This window comes from Ambystoma mexicanum, chromosome 9, assembly GCF_040938575.1.
Source record: "Ambystoma mexicanum isolate Mex_15411 chromosome 9, UKY_AmexF1_1, whole genome shotgun sequence".
Lineage (NCBI taxonomy): Eukaryota > Metazoa > Chordata > Amphibia > Caudata > Ambystomatidae > Ambystoma > Ambystoma mexicanum.
In genome coordinates this window covers 18,140,090-18,155,245 of record NC_090931.1, presented here as the reverse complement: position 1 = coordinate 18,155,245, position 15,156 = coordinate 18,140,090, and the positions used below count along the sequence as shown (strand labels likewise).

The window sequence follows — 15,156 nt, the reverse complement described above, 5'->3', positions numbered from 1 at the left end:
TGGGACGATGGGAAGAGGGAGAAGGATGGAAATGCAGATGGGACCGATGGGAACAGGGAGAAGGACGGAAATGCAGATGAGACCGATGGGAAGAGGGAGAAGGATGGAAATGCAGATGGGACGATGGGAAGAGGGAGAAGGACGGAAATGCAGATGGGGCCGATGGGACCGATGGGAAGAGGGAGAAGGACGTAAATGCAGCTCGGACCGATGGGAAGAGGGAGAAGGAAGGAAATGCAGCTGGGCCAGGATGGAAATGCAGCTGGGATCGATGGGAAGAGGGAGAAGGACGGAAATGCAGATGGGACCGATGGGATGAGGGAGAAGGACGGAAATGCAGATGGGGCCGATGGGACCAATGGGAAGAGGGAGAGGAACGGAAATGCAGCTGCGACCGATGGGAAGAGGGAGAAGGACAGAAATGCAGATGGGACCGATGGGAAGAGCGAGAAGGACAGGAATTCAGATGGGACCGATGGGAAGAGGGAGAAGGACGGAAATGCAGCTGGGACCGATGGGAAGAGGGAGAAGGACGGTAATGCAGATGGCACTGATGGGAAGAGGGAGAAGGACGGAAATGCAGATGGGACCGATGAGACCGATGGGAAGAGGCAGAAGGACGGAAATACAGATGGGAACAATGGGAAGAGGGAGGACGGAAATGCAGATGGGACCAATGGGAAGAGGGAGGAGGACGGGAATGCAGATGGGGCCGATGGGACCGGTGGGAATAGGGAGAAGGACGAAAATGCAGCTGGGACCGATGGGAAGAGGGAGAAGGACGGAAATGCAGCTGGGACCGATGGGAAGAGGGAAAAGGACAGAAATGCAGCTGGGACCGATGGGAAGAGGTTGAAGGACGGAAATGCAGATGGGACCGATGGGAAGAGGGAGAAGGACGGAAATGTAGATGGGACCGATGGGAAGAGGGAGAAAGACGGAAATGCAGCTGGGACCGATGGGAAGAGGGAGAAGGACGGAAATGCAGATGGGACCGATGGGAAAAGGGAGAAAGACGGAAATGCAGCTGGGACCGATGGGAAGAGGGAGAAAGACGGAAATGCAGCTGGGACCGATGGGAAGAGGGAGAAGGATGGAAATGCAGGACCGATGGGAAGAGGGAGAAGGATTGAAATGTAGATGGGACTGATGGGAAGAGGGAGAAGGACGGAAATGTAGATGGGACCGATGGGAAGAGGGAGAGGGACTGAAATGCAGATGGGACCGATGGGAAGAGCGAGAAGGACGGAAATGCAGTAGGGACCGATGGGAAGAGGGAGAAGGATGGAAATGCAGCAGGGACCGATGGGAAGATGCAGAAGGACGGAAATGCAGATGGGACCGGTGGGAAAAGGGAGAAGGACGGAAATGCAGATGGGACCGATGGGAAGAGGGAGAAAGATGGAAATGCAGCTGGGACCGATGGGAAGAGGGGGAAGGACAGAAATGCAGATAGGACCGATGGGAAGAGCAAGAAGGACAGGAATGCAGATGGGACCGATGGGAAGAGCGAGAAGGACGGAAATGCAGCTGGGACCGATGGGAAGAGGGAGAAGGACAGTAATGCAGATGACACTGATAGGAAGAGGGAGAAGGACGGAAATGCAGATGGGACTGATGGGAAGAGGGAGAAGGACGGAAATGCAGATGGGACTGATGGGACCGATGGGAAGAGGGAGAAGGACGGAAATGCAGATGGGACCGATGGGACCGGTGGGAAGAGGGAGAAGCACAGAAATGGAGATGGGACCGATGGGAAGAGGGAGAAGGACGGAAATGCAGGTGAGACCGATGGGAAGAGGGAGAAGGACGGAAATGCAGCTGGGACTGATGGGAAGAGGGAGAAGGACGGAAATGCAGATGGGACCGATGGGAAGAGGGAGAAGGACGGAAATGCAGATGGGACCGGTGGGAAGAGGGAGAAGGACGGAAATGCAGCTGAGACCGATGGGAAGAGGGAGAAGGACGGAAATGCAGATGGGACCGATGGGAAGAGGGAGAAGCATGAAAATGCGAATGGGACCGATGGGGAGAGGGAGAAGGATGGAAATGCAGCAGGGACCGATGGGTAGAGGGAGAAGGACGGAAATGCAGATGGGACTGATGGGAAGAAGGAGAAGGATGGAAATGCAGCAGGGACCGATGGGAAGAGGGAGAAGGACGGAAATGCAGATGGGACCGATAGGAAGAGGGAGAAGGATGGAAATGCAGATGGGGTCGATGGGAAGAGGGAGGAGGACGGAAATGCAGATGGGACCGATGGGAAGAGGGAGAAGGACGGAAATGCAGATGGGGCCGATGGGACCAGTTGGAAGAGGGAGAAGGACTGAAATGCAGATGGGATGGATGGGAAGAGGGAGAAGGACAGAAAAGCAGCTGGGACCGATGGGAAGAGGGAGAAGGATGGCAATGCAGATGGGACCGATGGGAAGTGGGAGAAGGACGGGAATGCAGATGGGACCGATGGGAAGAGGGAGAAGGATGAAATGCAGATGGGACCGATGGGAAGAGGGAGAAGGACGGAAATGCAGCTGGGACCGATGGAAAGAGGGAGAAGGACGGAAATGCAGATGGGACCGATGGGAAGAGGGAGAAGGACGGAAATGCAGATGGGACCGATGGGAAAAGGGAGAAGGACGGAAATGCAGATGGGACCGATGGGAAGAGGGAGAAGGTTGGAAATGCAGGTGGGACCGTTGGGAAGCGGGAGAAGGATGGAAATGCAGCTGGGACTGATGGGAAGAGGGAGGACGGAAATGAAGATGGGACCGATGGGAAGAGGGAGAAGGATGGAAATGCAGCAAGGACCGATGGGAAGAGGGAGAAGGACGGAAATGCAGATGGGACCGATGGGAAGAGGGAGAAGGATGGAAATGCAGCAAGGATCGATGGGAAGAGGGAGAAGGACGGAAATGCAGATGGGACCGATAGGAAGAGGGAGGAGGATAAAAATGCAGATGGGGCCGATGGGAAGAGGGAGAAGGACGGAAAAGTAGATGGGACCGATGGGAAGAGGGAGAAGGACAGAAATGCAGATGGGGCCGATGGGACGAGTGGGAAGAGGGAGAAGGACGGAAATGCAGATGGGACGGATGGGAAGAGGGAGAAGGACGGAAATGCAGATGGGACCGATGGGAAAAGGGAGAAGGACGGAAATGCAGATGGGACCGATGGGAAGAGGGAGAAGGACGGAAATGCAGATGGGACCGATGGGAAAAGGGAGAAGGACGGAAATGCAGATGGGACCGATGGGAAGAGGCAGAAGGACGGAAATGCAGCTGGGACCGATGGGAAGCAGGAGAAAGATGGAAATGCAGCTGGGACCGATGGGAAGAGGGAGGACGGAAATGAAGATGGGACCGATGGGAAGAGGGAGAAGGACGGAAATGCAGATGGGGCTGATGGGAAGAGGGAGAATGACAGAAATGCTGATGGGCCCGATGCGAAGAGGGAGAAGGACGGAAATGCAGATGGGACCGATGGGAAGAGGGAGAAGGACGGAAATGCAGATGGGGCCGATGGGAAGAGGGAGAAGGACGGAAATGCAGATGGGGCCGATGGGAAGAGGGAGAAGGACGGAAATGCAGGAGGGACCGATGGGAAGAGGGAGAAGGATGGAAATGCAGATGGAACCGATGGGAACAGGGAGAAGGACGGAAATGCAGATGGGACGGATGAGACCGATGGGAAGAGGGAGAAGGACGGAAATGCAGATGGGACGGATGAGACCGATGGGAAGAGGGAGAAGGACGGAAATGCAGCTGGGACGATGGGAAGAGGGAGCAGGACGGAAATGCAGATGGGGCCGATGGGACCGATGGGAAGAGGGAGAAGCACGGAAATGCAGCTGGGACCGATGGGAGGAGGGAGAAGGAAGGAAATGCAGCTGGGACCATGACGTAAATGCAGCTGGGACCAATGGGAAGAGGGAGAAGGACGGAAAAGTAGATGGGACCGATGGGAAGAGGGAGAAGGACAGAAATGCAGATGGGGCCGATGGGACGAGTGGGAAGAGGGAGAAGGACGGAAATGCAGATGGGACGGATGGGAAGAGGGAGAAGGACGGAAATGCAGATGGGACCGATGGGAAAAGGGAGAAGGACGGAAATGCAGATTGGACCGATGGGAAGAGGGAGAAGGACGGAAATGCAGATGGGACCGATGGGAAAAGGGAGAAGGACGGAAATGCAGATGGGACCGATGGGAAGAGGCAGAAGGACGGAAATGCAGCTGGGACCGATGGGAAGCAGGAGAAAGATGGAAATGCAGCTGGGACCGATGGGAAGAGGGAGGACGGAAATGAAGATGGGACCGATGGGAAGAGGGAGAAGGACGGAAATGCAGATGGGGCTGATGGGAAGAGGGAGAATGACAGAAATGCTGATGGGCCCGATGGGAAGAGGGAGAAGGACGGAAATGCAGATGGGACCGATGGGAAGAGGGAGAAGGATGGAAATGCAGCAGGGACCGATGGGAAGATGCAGAAGGACGGAAATGCAGATGGGACCGGTGGGAAAAGGGAGAAGGACGGAAATGCAGATGGGACCGATGGGAAGAGGGAGAAAGATGGAAATGCAGCTGGGACCGATGGGAAGAGGGGGAAGGACAGAAATGCAGATAGGACCGATGGGAAGAGCAAGAAGGACAGGAATGCAGATGGGACCGATGGGAAGAGCGAGAAGGACGGAAATGCAGCTGGGACCGATGGGAAGAGGGAGAAGGACAGTAATGCAGATGACACTGATAGGAAGAGGGAGAAGGACGGAAATGCAGATGGGACTGATGGGAAGAGGGAGAAGGACGGAAATGCAGATGGGACTGATGGGACCGATGGGAAGAGGGAGAAGGACGGAAATGCAGATGGGACCGATGGGACCGGTGGGAAGAGGGAGAAGCACAGAAATGGAGATGGGACCGATGGGAAGAGGGAGAAGGACGGAAATGCAGGTGAGACCGATGGGAAGAGGGAGAAGGACGGAAATGCAGCTGGGACTGATGGGAAGAGGGAGAAGGACGGAAATGCAGATGGGACCGATGGGAAGAGGGAGAAGGACGGAAATGCAGATGGGACCGGTGGGAAGAGGGAGAAGGACGGAAATGCAGCTGAGACCGATGGGAAGAGGGAGAAGGACGGAAATGCAGATGGGACCGATGGGAAGAGGGAGAAGCATGAAAATGCGAATGGGACCGATGGGGAGAGGGAGAAGGATGGAAATGCAGCAGGGACCGATGGGTAGAGGGAGAAGGACGGAAATGCAGATGGGACTGATGGGAAGAAGGAGAAGGATGGAAATGCAGCAGGGACCGATGGGAAGAGGGAGAAGGACGGAAATGCAGATGGGACCGATAGGAAGAGGGAGAAGGATGGAAATGCAGATGGGGTCGATGGGAAGAGGGAGGAGGACGGAAATGCAGATGGGACCGATGGGAAGAGGGAGAAGGACGGAAATGCAGATGGGGCCGATGGGACCAGTTGGAAGAGGGAGAAGGACTGAAATGCAGATGGGATGGATGGGAAGAGGGAGAAGGACAGAAAAGCAGCTGGGACCGATGGGAAGAGGGAGAAGGATGGCAATGCAGATGGGACCGATGGGAAGTGGGAGAAGGACGGGAATGCAGATGGGACCGATGGGAAGAGGGAGAAGGATGAAATGCAGATGGGACCGATGGGAAGAGGGAGAAGGACGGAAATGCAGCTGGGACCGATGGAAAGAGGGAGAAGGACGGAAATGCAGATGGGACCGATGGGAAGAGGGAGAAGGACGGAAATGCAGATGGGACCGATGGGAAAAGGGAGAAGGACGGAAATGCAGATGGGACCGATGGGAAGAGGGAGAAGGTTGGAAATGCAGGTGGGACCGTTGGGAAGCGGGAGAAGGATGGAAATGCAGCTGGGACTGATGGGAAGAGGGAGGACGGAAATGAAGATGGGACCGATGGGAAGAGGGAGAAGGATGGAAATGCAGCAAGGACCGATGGGAAGAGGGAGAAGGACGGAAATGCAGATGGGACCGATGGGAAGAGGGAGAAGGATGGAAATGCAGCAAGGATCGATGGGAAGAGGGAGAAGGACGGAAATGCAGATGGGACCGATAGGAAGAGGGAGGAGGATAAAAATGCAGATGGGGCCGATGGGAAGAGGGAGAAGGACGGAAAAGTAGATGGGACCGATGGGAAGAGGGAGAAGGACAGAAATGCAGATGGGGCCGATGGGACGAGTGGGAAGAGGGAGAAGGACGGAAATGCAGATGGGACGGATGGGAAGAGGGAGAAGGACAGAAATGCAGATGGGACCGATGGGAAAAGGGAGAAGGACGGAAATGCAGATGGGACCGATGGGAAGAGGGAGAAGGACGGAAATGCAGATGGGACCGATGGGAAAAGGGAGAAGGACGGAAATGCAGATGGGACCGATGGGAAGAGGCAGAAGGACGGAAATGCAGCTGGGACCGATGGGAAGCAGGAGAAAGATGGAAATGCAGCTGGGACCGATGGGAAGAGGGAGGACGGAAATGAAGATGGGACCGATGGGAAGAGGGAGAAGGACGGAAATGCAGATGGGGCTGATGGGAAGAGGGAGAATGACAGAAATGCTGATGGGCCTGATGCGAAGAGGGAGAAGGACGGAAATGCAGATGGGACCGATGGGAAGAGGGAGAAGGACGGAAATGCAGATGGGGCCGATGGGAAGAGGAAGAAGGACGGAAATGCAGATGGGGCCGATGGGAAGAGGGAGAAGGACGGAAATGCAGGAGGGACCGATGGGAAGAGGGAGAAGGATGGAAATGCAGATGGAACCGATGGGAACAGGGAGAAGGACGGAAATGCAGATGGGACGGATGAGACCGATGGGAAGAGGGAGAAGGACGGAAATGCAGATGGGACGGATGAGACCGATGGGAAGAGGGAGAAGGACGGAAATGCAGCTGGGACGATGGGAAGAGGGAGCAGGACGGAAATGCAGATGGGGCCGATGGGACCGATGGGAAGAGGGAGAAGCACGGAAATGCAGCTGGGACTGATGGGAGGAGGGAGAAGGAAGGAAATGCAGCTGGGACCATGACGTAAATGCAGCTGGGACCAATGGGAAGAGGGAGAAGGACGGAAAAGTAGATGGGACCGATGGGAAGAGGGAGAAGGACAGAAATGCAGATGGGGCCGATGGGACGAGTGGGAAGAGGGAGAAGGACGGAAATGCAGATGGGACGGATGGGAAGAGGGAGAAGGACGGAAATGCAGATGGGACCGATGGGAAAAGGGAGAAGGACGGAAATGCAGATTGGACCGATGGGAAGAGGGAGAAGGACGGAAATGCAGATGGGACCGATGGGAAAAGGGAGAAGGACGGAAATGCAGATGGGACCGATGGGAAGAGGCAGAAGGACGGAAATGCAGCTGGGACCGATGGGAAGCAGGAGAAAGATGGAAATGCAGCTGGGACCGATGGGAAGAGGGAGGACGGAAATGAAGATGGGACCGATGGGAAGAGGGAGAAGGACGGAAATGCAGATGGGGCTGATGGGAAGAGGGAGAATGACAGAAATGCTGATGGGCCCGATGGGAAGAGGGAGAAGGACGGAAATGCAGATGGGACCGATGGGAAGAGGGAGAAGGACGGAAATGCAGATGGGGCCGATGGGAAGAGGGAGAAGGACGGAAATGCAGGAGGGACCGATGGGAAGAGGGAGAAGGATGGAAATGCAGATGGAACCGATGGGAACAGGGAGAAGGACGGAAATGCAGATGAGACCGATGGGAAGAGGGAGAAGGACGGAAATGCAGATGGGACGGATGAGACCGATGGGAAGAGGGAGAAGGACGGAAATGCAGCTGGGACGATGGGAAGAGGGAGCAGGACGGAAATGCAGATGGGGCCGATGGGACAGATGGGAAGAGGGAGAAGCACGGAAATGCAGCTGGGACCGATCGGAGGAGGGAGAAGGAAGGAAATGCAGCTGGGACCATGACGTAAATGCAGCTGGGACCAATGGGAAGAGGGAGAACGACGGAAATGCAGATGGGACCGATGGGATGAGGGAGAAGGACGGAAATGCAGATGGGGACGATGGGACCAATGGGAAGAGGGAGAAGGACGGAAAGGCAGCTGGGACCGATGGGAAGAGGGAGAAGGACAGAAATGCAGATGGGACCGATGGGAAGAGCGAGAAGGACAGGAATGCAGATGGGACTGATGGGAAGAGGGAGAAGGACAGAAATGCAGCTGGGACCGATGGGAAGAGGGAGAAGGACAGAAATGCAGAGGGGACCGATGGGAAGAGGGAGATGGACAGAAATGCAGATGGGACCGATGGGAAGAGGGAGAAGGACGGAAATGCAGATGGGACGATGGGAAGAGGAAGAAGGACGGAAATGCAGATGGGGCCAATGGGACCGATGGGAAGAGGGAGAAGGAAGGAAATGCAGCTGGGACCAGGACGGAAATGCAGCTGGGACCGATGGGAAGAGGGAGAAGGACGGAAATGCAGATAGGACCGATGGGAAGAGGGAGAAGGATGGAAATGCAGATGGGACCGATTGGAACAGGGAGAAGCACGGAAATGCAGATGGGACCGATGAGACCCATGGGAAGAGGGAGAAGGGCGGAAATGCAGATGGGACGATGGGACCGATGGGAAGAGGGAGAAGGACGGAAATGCAGATGGGACCGATGGGAAGAGGGAGAAGGAAGGAAATGCAGCTGCAACCAGGACGGAAATGCAGCTGGGACCGATGGGAAGAGGGAGAAGGACGGAAATGCAGATGGGGCCGATGGGACCAATGTGAAGAGGGAGAAGGACGGAAATGCAGCTGCGACCGATGGGAAGAGGGAGAAGGACAGAAATGCAGATGGGACCGATGGGAAGAGGGAGAAGGACGGAAATGCAGATGGGACCGATGGGAAGAGGGAGAAGGACGGAAATGCATCTGGGACTGATGGGAAGAGGGAGAAGGACAGAAATGCAGATGGGACCGATGGGAAGAGGGAGAAGGATGGCAATGCAGATGGGACCGATGGGAAGTGGGAGAAGGACGGAAATGCAGATGGGGCCGATGGGACCAATGGGAAGAGGGAGAAGGACGGAAATGCAGCTGCGACCGATGGGAAGAGGGAGAAGGACAGAAATGCAGATGGGACCGATGGGAAGAGGGAGAAGGACGGAAATGCAGATGGGACCGATGGGAAGAGGGAGAAGGACGGAAATGCATCTGGGACTGATGGGAAGAGGGAGAAGGACAGAAATGAAGATGGGACCAATGGGATGAGGGAGAAGGACGGAAATGCAGATGGGGCCGATGGGACCAATGGGAAGAGGGAGAAGGACGGAAATGCAGCTGCGACCGATGGGAAGAGGGAGAAGGACGGAAATGCAGATGGGACCGATGGGAAGAGGGAGAAGGACGGAAATGCATCTGGGACTGATGGGAAGAGGGAGAAGGACAGAAATGCAGATGGGACCGATGGGAAGAGGGAGAAGGATGGCAATGCAGATGGGACCGATGGGAAGTGGGAGAAGGACGGGAATGCAGATGGGACCGATGGGAAGAGGGAGAAGGACGAAATGCAGATGGGACTGATGGGAAGAGGGAGAAGGACGGAAATGCAGCTGGGACCGATGGGAAGAGGGAGAAGGACAGAAATGCAGATGGGACCGATGGGAAGAGGGAGAAGGACGGAAATGCAGATGAGACCAATGGGAAAAGGGAGAAGGACGGAAATGCAGATGGGACCGATGGGAAGAGGGAGAAGGTTGGAAATGCAGCTGGGACCGTTGGGAAGCGGGAGAAGGATGGAAATGCAGCTGGGACTGATGGGAAGAGGGAGGGCGGAAATGAAGATGGAGCCGATGGGAAGAGGGAGAAGGACGGAAATGTAGATGGGACGGATGGGAAGAGGGAGAAGGACAGAAATGCAGATGGGGCCGATGGGACCAGTGGGAAGAGGGAGAAGGACGGAAATGCAGATGGGACGGATGGGAAGAGGGAGAAGGACGGAAATGCAGCTGGGATCGATGGGAAGAGGGAGAAGGACAGAAATGCAGATGGGGCCGATGGGACCAGTGGGAAGAGGGAGAAGGATGGAAATGCAGATGGGGCCGATGGGAAGAGGGAGAAGTACGGAAATGCAGCTGGGACCGTTGGGAAGCGGGAGAAGGATGGAAATGCAGCTGGGACTGATGGGAAGAGGGAGGGCGGAAATGAAGATGGAGCCGATGGGAAGAGGGAGAAGGACGGAAATGTAGATGGGACGGATGGGAAGAGGGAGAAGGACAGAAATGCAGATGGGGCCGATGGGACCAGTGGGAAGAGGGAGAAGGACGGAAATGCAGATGGGACGGATGGGAAGAGGGAGAAGGACGGAAATGCAGCTGGGATCGATGGGAAGAGGGAGAAGGACAGAAATGCAGATGGGGCCGATGGGACCAGTGGGAAGAGGGAGAAGGATGGAAATGCAGATGGGGCCGATGGGAAGAGGGAGAAGTACGGAAATGCAGATGGGACCGATGGGAAGAGGGAGAAGGACAGAAATGCAGATGGGGCGGATGGGATCAGGGAAGAGGGAGAAGGACGGAAATGCAGCTGCGACCGATGGGAAGAGGGAGAAGGATGGAGGACGGAAATGCAGCTGGGACCGATGGGAAGAGGGAGAAGGACGGAAATGCAGCAGGGACCGATGGGAAGAGGGAAAAGGACAGAAATGTTGCTGGGACCGATGGGAAGAGGGAGAAGGACGGAAATGCAGATGGGACCGATGGGAAGAGGTAGAAGGACGGAAATGCAGATGGGATCGATGGGAAGAAGGAGAAGGACGGAAATGCAGATGGGACCGATGGGAAGAGGGAGAAAGACGGAAATGCAGCTGGGACCGATGGGAAGAGGGAGAAGGACGGAAATGCAGATGGGACCGATGGGAAGAGGGAGAAAGACGGATGGGAAGAGGGAGAAGGACGGAAATGCAGGACCGATGGGAAGAGGGAGAAGGATGGAAATGTAGATGGGACCGATGGGAAGAGGAAGAAGGTCTGAAATGCAGATGGGACCGATGGGAATAGAGAGAAGGACGGAAATGCTGCAGGGACCGATGGGAAGAGGGAGAAGGACGGAAATGCCGCAGGGACCGATCGGAAGAGGGAGAAGGACGGAAATGCAGGAGGGACCGATGGGAAGAGGCAGAAGGATGGAAATGCAGATGGGACCGGTGGGAAGAGGGAGAAGGACGTTAATGCAGATGTGACCGATGGGACCGATGGGAAGAGGAAGAAGGACTGAAATGCAGATGGGACCGATGGGAAGAGGGAGAAAGACGGAAATGCAGCTGAGACCAATGGGATAAGGGAGAAGGACAGAAATGCAGATGGGACCGACGGGAAGAGCGAGAAGGACAGGAATGCAGATGGGACCGATGGAACCGATGGGAAGAGGGAGAAGGATGGAAATGCAGATGGGACCGATGGGAAGAGGGAGAAGGATGGAAATGCAGCAGGCACCGATGGGAAGAGGGAGAAGGACGGAAATGCAGATGGGACCGACGGGAAGAGGGAGAAGGATGGAAATGCAGCAGGGACCGATGGGAAGAGGGAGAAGGACGGAAATTCAGATGGGACCGATGGGAAGAGGGAGAAGGATGGAAATGCAGATGGGGCCGATGGGAAGAGGGAGAAGGACGGAAATGCAGATGGGACCGATGGGAAGAGGGAGAAGGACAGAAATGCAGATGGGATCGATGGGACCAGTGGGAAGAGGGAGAAGGACGGAAATGCAGATGGGACGGATGGGAAGAGGGAGAAGGACGGAAATGCAGCTGCGACCGATGGGAAGAGGGAGAAGGATGGAGGACGGAAATGCAGCTGGGACCGATGGGAAGAGGGAGAAGGACGGAAATGCTGCAGGGACCGATGGGAAGAGGGAAAAGGACAGAAATGTTGTTGGGACCTATGGGAAGAGGGAGAAGGATGGAAATGCAGATGGGACCGATGGGAAGAGGTAGAAGGACGGAAATGCAGATGGGACCGATGGGAAGAGGGAGAAGGACGGAAATGCAGATGGGACCGATGGGAAGAGGGAGAAAGACGGAAATGCAGCTGGGACCGATGGGAAGAGGGAGAAGGACGGAAATGCAGATGGGACCGATGGGAAGAGGGAGAAGGACGGAAATGCAGATGGGACCGATGGGAAGAGGGAGAAAGACGGATGGGAAGAGGGAGAAGGACGGAAATGCAGGACCGATGGGAAGAGGGAGAAGGATGGAAATGTAGATGGGACCGATGGGAAGAGGAAGAAGGTCTGAAATGCAGATGGGACCGATGGGAAGAGAGAGAAGGACGGAAATGCAGCAGGGACCGATGGGAAGAGGGAGAAGGACGGAAATGCAGCAGGGACCGATGGGAAGAGGGAGAAGGACGGAAATGCAGGACCGATGGGAAGAGGGAGAAGGATGGAAATGTAGATGGGACCGATGGGAAGAGGAAGATGGTCTGAAATGCAGATGGGACCGATGGGAAGAGAGAGAAGGACGGAAATGCAGCAGGGACCGATGGGAAGAGGGAGAAGGACGGAAATGCAGCAGGGACCGATGGGAAGAGGGAGAAGGACGGAAATGCAGGAGGGACCGATGGGAAGAGGTAGAAGGATGGAAATGCAGATGGGACCGGTGGGAAGAGGGAGAAGGACGTTAATGCAGATGTGACCGATGGGACCGATGGGAAGAGGAAGAAGGACTGAAATGCAGATGGGACCAATGGGAAGAGGGAGAAAGACGGAAATGCAGCTGGGACCGATGGGAAGAGGGAGAAGGACAGAAAAACAGATGGGACCGATGGGAAGAGCGAGAAGGACAGGAATGCAGATGGGACCAATGGGAAGAGGGAGAAGGACGGAAATGCAGCTGGGACTGATGGGAAGAGGGAGAAGGATGGTAATGCAGATGGCACTGATGGGAAGAGGGAGAAGGACGGAAATGCAGATGGGACCGATGGGAACGGTGGGAAGAGGGAGAAGGACGGAAATGCAGCTGAGACCGATGGGAAGAGGGAGAAGGACAGAAATGCAGATGGGGCGGATGGGACCAGGGAAGAGGGAGAAGGACGGAAATGCAGCTGCGACCGATGGGAAGAGGGAGAAGGATGGAGGACGGAAATGCAGCTGGGACCGATGGGAAGAGGGAGAAGGACGGAAATGCAGCAGGGACCGATGGGAAGAGGGAAAAGGACAGAAATGTTGCTGGGACCGATGGGAAGAGGGAGAAGGACGGAAATGCAGATGGGACCGATGGGAAGAGGGAGAAGGACGGAAATGCAGATGGGACCGATGGGAAGAGGGAGAAAGACGGAAATGCAGCTGGGACCGATGGGAAGAGGGAGAAGGACGGAAATGCAGATGGGACCGATGGGAAGAGGGAGAAAGACGGAAATGCAGCTGGGACCGATGGGAAGAGGGAGAAGGACGGAAATGCAGATGGGACCGATGGGAAGAGGGAGAAAGACGGATGGGAAGAGGGAGAAGGACGGAAATGCAGGACCGATGGGAAGAGGGAGAAGGATGGAAATGTAGATGGGACCGATGGGAAGAGGAAGAAGGTCTGAAATGCAGATGGGACCGATGGGAAGAGAGAGAAGGACGGAAATGCAGCAGGGACCGATGGGAAGAGGGAGAAGGACGGAAATGCAGCAGGGACCGATGGGAAGAGGGAGAAGGACGGAAATGCAGATGGGACCGATGGGAAGAGGGAGAAAGACGGAAATGCAGCTGGGACCGATGGGAAGAGGGAGAAGGACGGAAATGCAGATGGGACCGATGGGAAGAGGGAGAAAGACGGATGGGAAGAGGGAGAAGGACGGAAATGCAGGACCGATGGGAAGAGGGAGAAGGATGGAAATGTAGATGGGACCGATGGGAAGAGGAAGAAGGTCTGAAATGCAGATGGGACAAATGGGAAGAGAGAGAAGGACGGAAATGCAGCAGGGACCGATGGGAAGAGGGAGAAGGACGGAAATGCAGCAGGGACCGATGGGAAGACGGAGAAGGATGGAAATGCAGGAGGGACCGATGGGAAGAGGCAGAAGGATGGAAATGCAGATGGGACCGGTAAGAAGAGGGAGAAAGACGTTAATGCAGATGTGACCGATGGGACCGATGGGAAGAGGAAGAAGGACTGAAATGCAGATGGGACCGATGGGAAGAGGGAGAAAGACGGAAATGCAGCTGGGACCGATGGGAAGAGGGAGAAGGACAGAAATGCAGATGGGACCGATGGGAAGAGCGAGAAGGACAGGAATGCAGATGGGACTGATGGGAAGAGGGAGAAGGACGGAAATGCAGCTGGGACCGATGGGAAGAGGGAGAAGGACGGTAATGCAGATGGCACTGATGGGAAGAGGGAGAAGGACGGAAATGCAGATGGGACAGATGGGACCGGTGGGAAGAGGGAGAAGGACGGAAATGCAGCTGAGACCGATGGGAAGAGGGAGAAGGACAGAAATGCAGATTGGACCGATGGGAAGAGGGAGAAGCATGGAAATGTAGATGGGACTGATGGGAAGAGCGAGAAGGACTGAAATGCAGATGGGACCGATGGGACCAATGGGAAGAGGGAGAAGGATGGAAATGCAGATGGGACCGATGGGAAGAGGGAGAAGGATGGAAATGCAGCAGGCACCGATGGGAAGAGGGAGAAGGACGGAAATGCAGATGGCACCGATGGGAAGAGGGAGAAGGATGGAAATGCAGCAGGGACCGATGGGAAGAGGGAGAAGGACGGAAATGCAGATGGGACCGATGGGAAGAGGGAGAAGGATGGAAATGCAGATGGGGCCGATGGGAAGAGGGAGAAGGATGGAAATGCAGATGGGACCGATGGGAAGAGGGAGAAGGACAGAAATGCAGATGGGGCGGATGGGACCAGTGGGAAGAGGGAGAAGGACGGAAATGCAGATGGGACGGATGGGAAGAGGGAGAAGGACAGAAATGCAGCTGCGACCGATGGGAAGAGGGAGAAGGCTGGAAATGCAGATGGGACCGATGGGAAGAGGGAGAAGGACGGAAATGCAGATGGGACCGATGGGAAGAGGGAGAAGGACGGAAATGCAGCTGGGACCGATGGGAAGAGGGAGAAGGACGAAATGCAGATGGGACCGATGGGAAGAGGGAGAAGGACAGAAA

General features: G+C 55.7%; 2 protein-coding genes across 2 annotated transcripts; both read left to right on the top strand.

The window, feature by feature from the left end:
- Positions 1–210: 210 nt before the first annotated feature.
- On the top strand, positions 211–7,063 carry LOC138487224 (S-antigen protein-like). The gene is made up of 5 exons (XM_069613862.1): positions 211–724; positions 2,493–3,053; positions 4,114–4,725; positions 5,658–6,283; positions 6,731–7,063. The coding sequence occupies exons 1-5, from the start codon at positions 211–213 to the stop codon at positions 7,061–7,063; spliced, it is 2,646 nt and encodes an 881-aa protein (XP_069469963.1).
- Positions 7,064–8,606: 1,543 nt separating this feature from the next.
- Positions 8,607–14,552, top strand: LOC138487223 (S-antigen protein-like). Its single transcript, XM_069613861.1, has 4 exons — positions 8,607–9,480; positions 9,567–10,479; positions 11,334–11,920; positions 14,161–14,552. Exons 1-4 carry the CDS (start codon positions 8,607–8,609, stop codon positions 14,550–14,552), a joined length of 2,766 nt encoding a protein of 921 aa, XP_069469962.1.
- Positions 14,553–15,156: the final 604 nt, after the last annotated feature.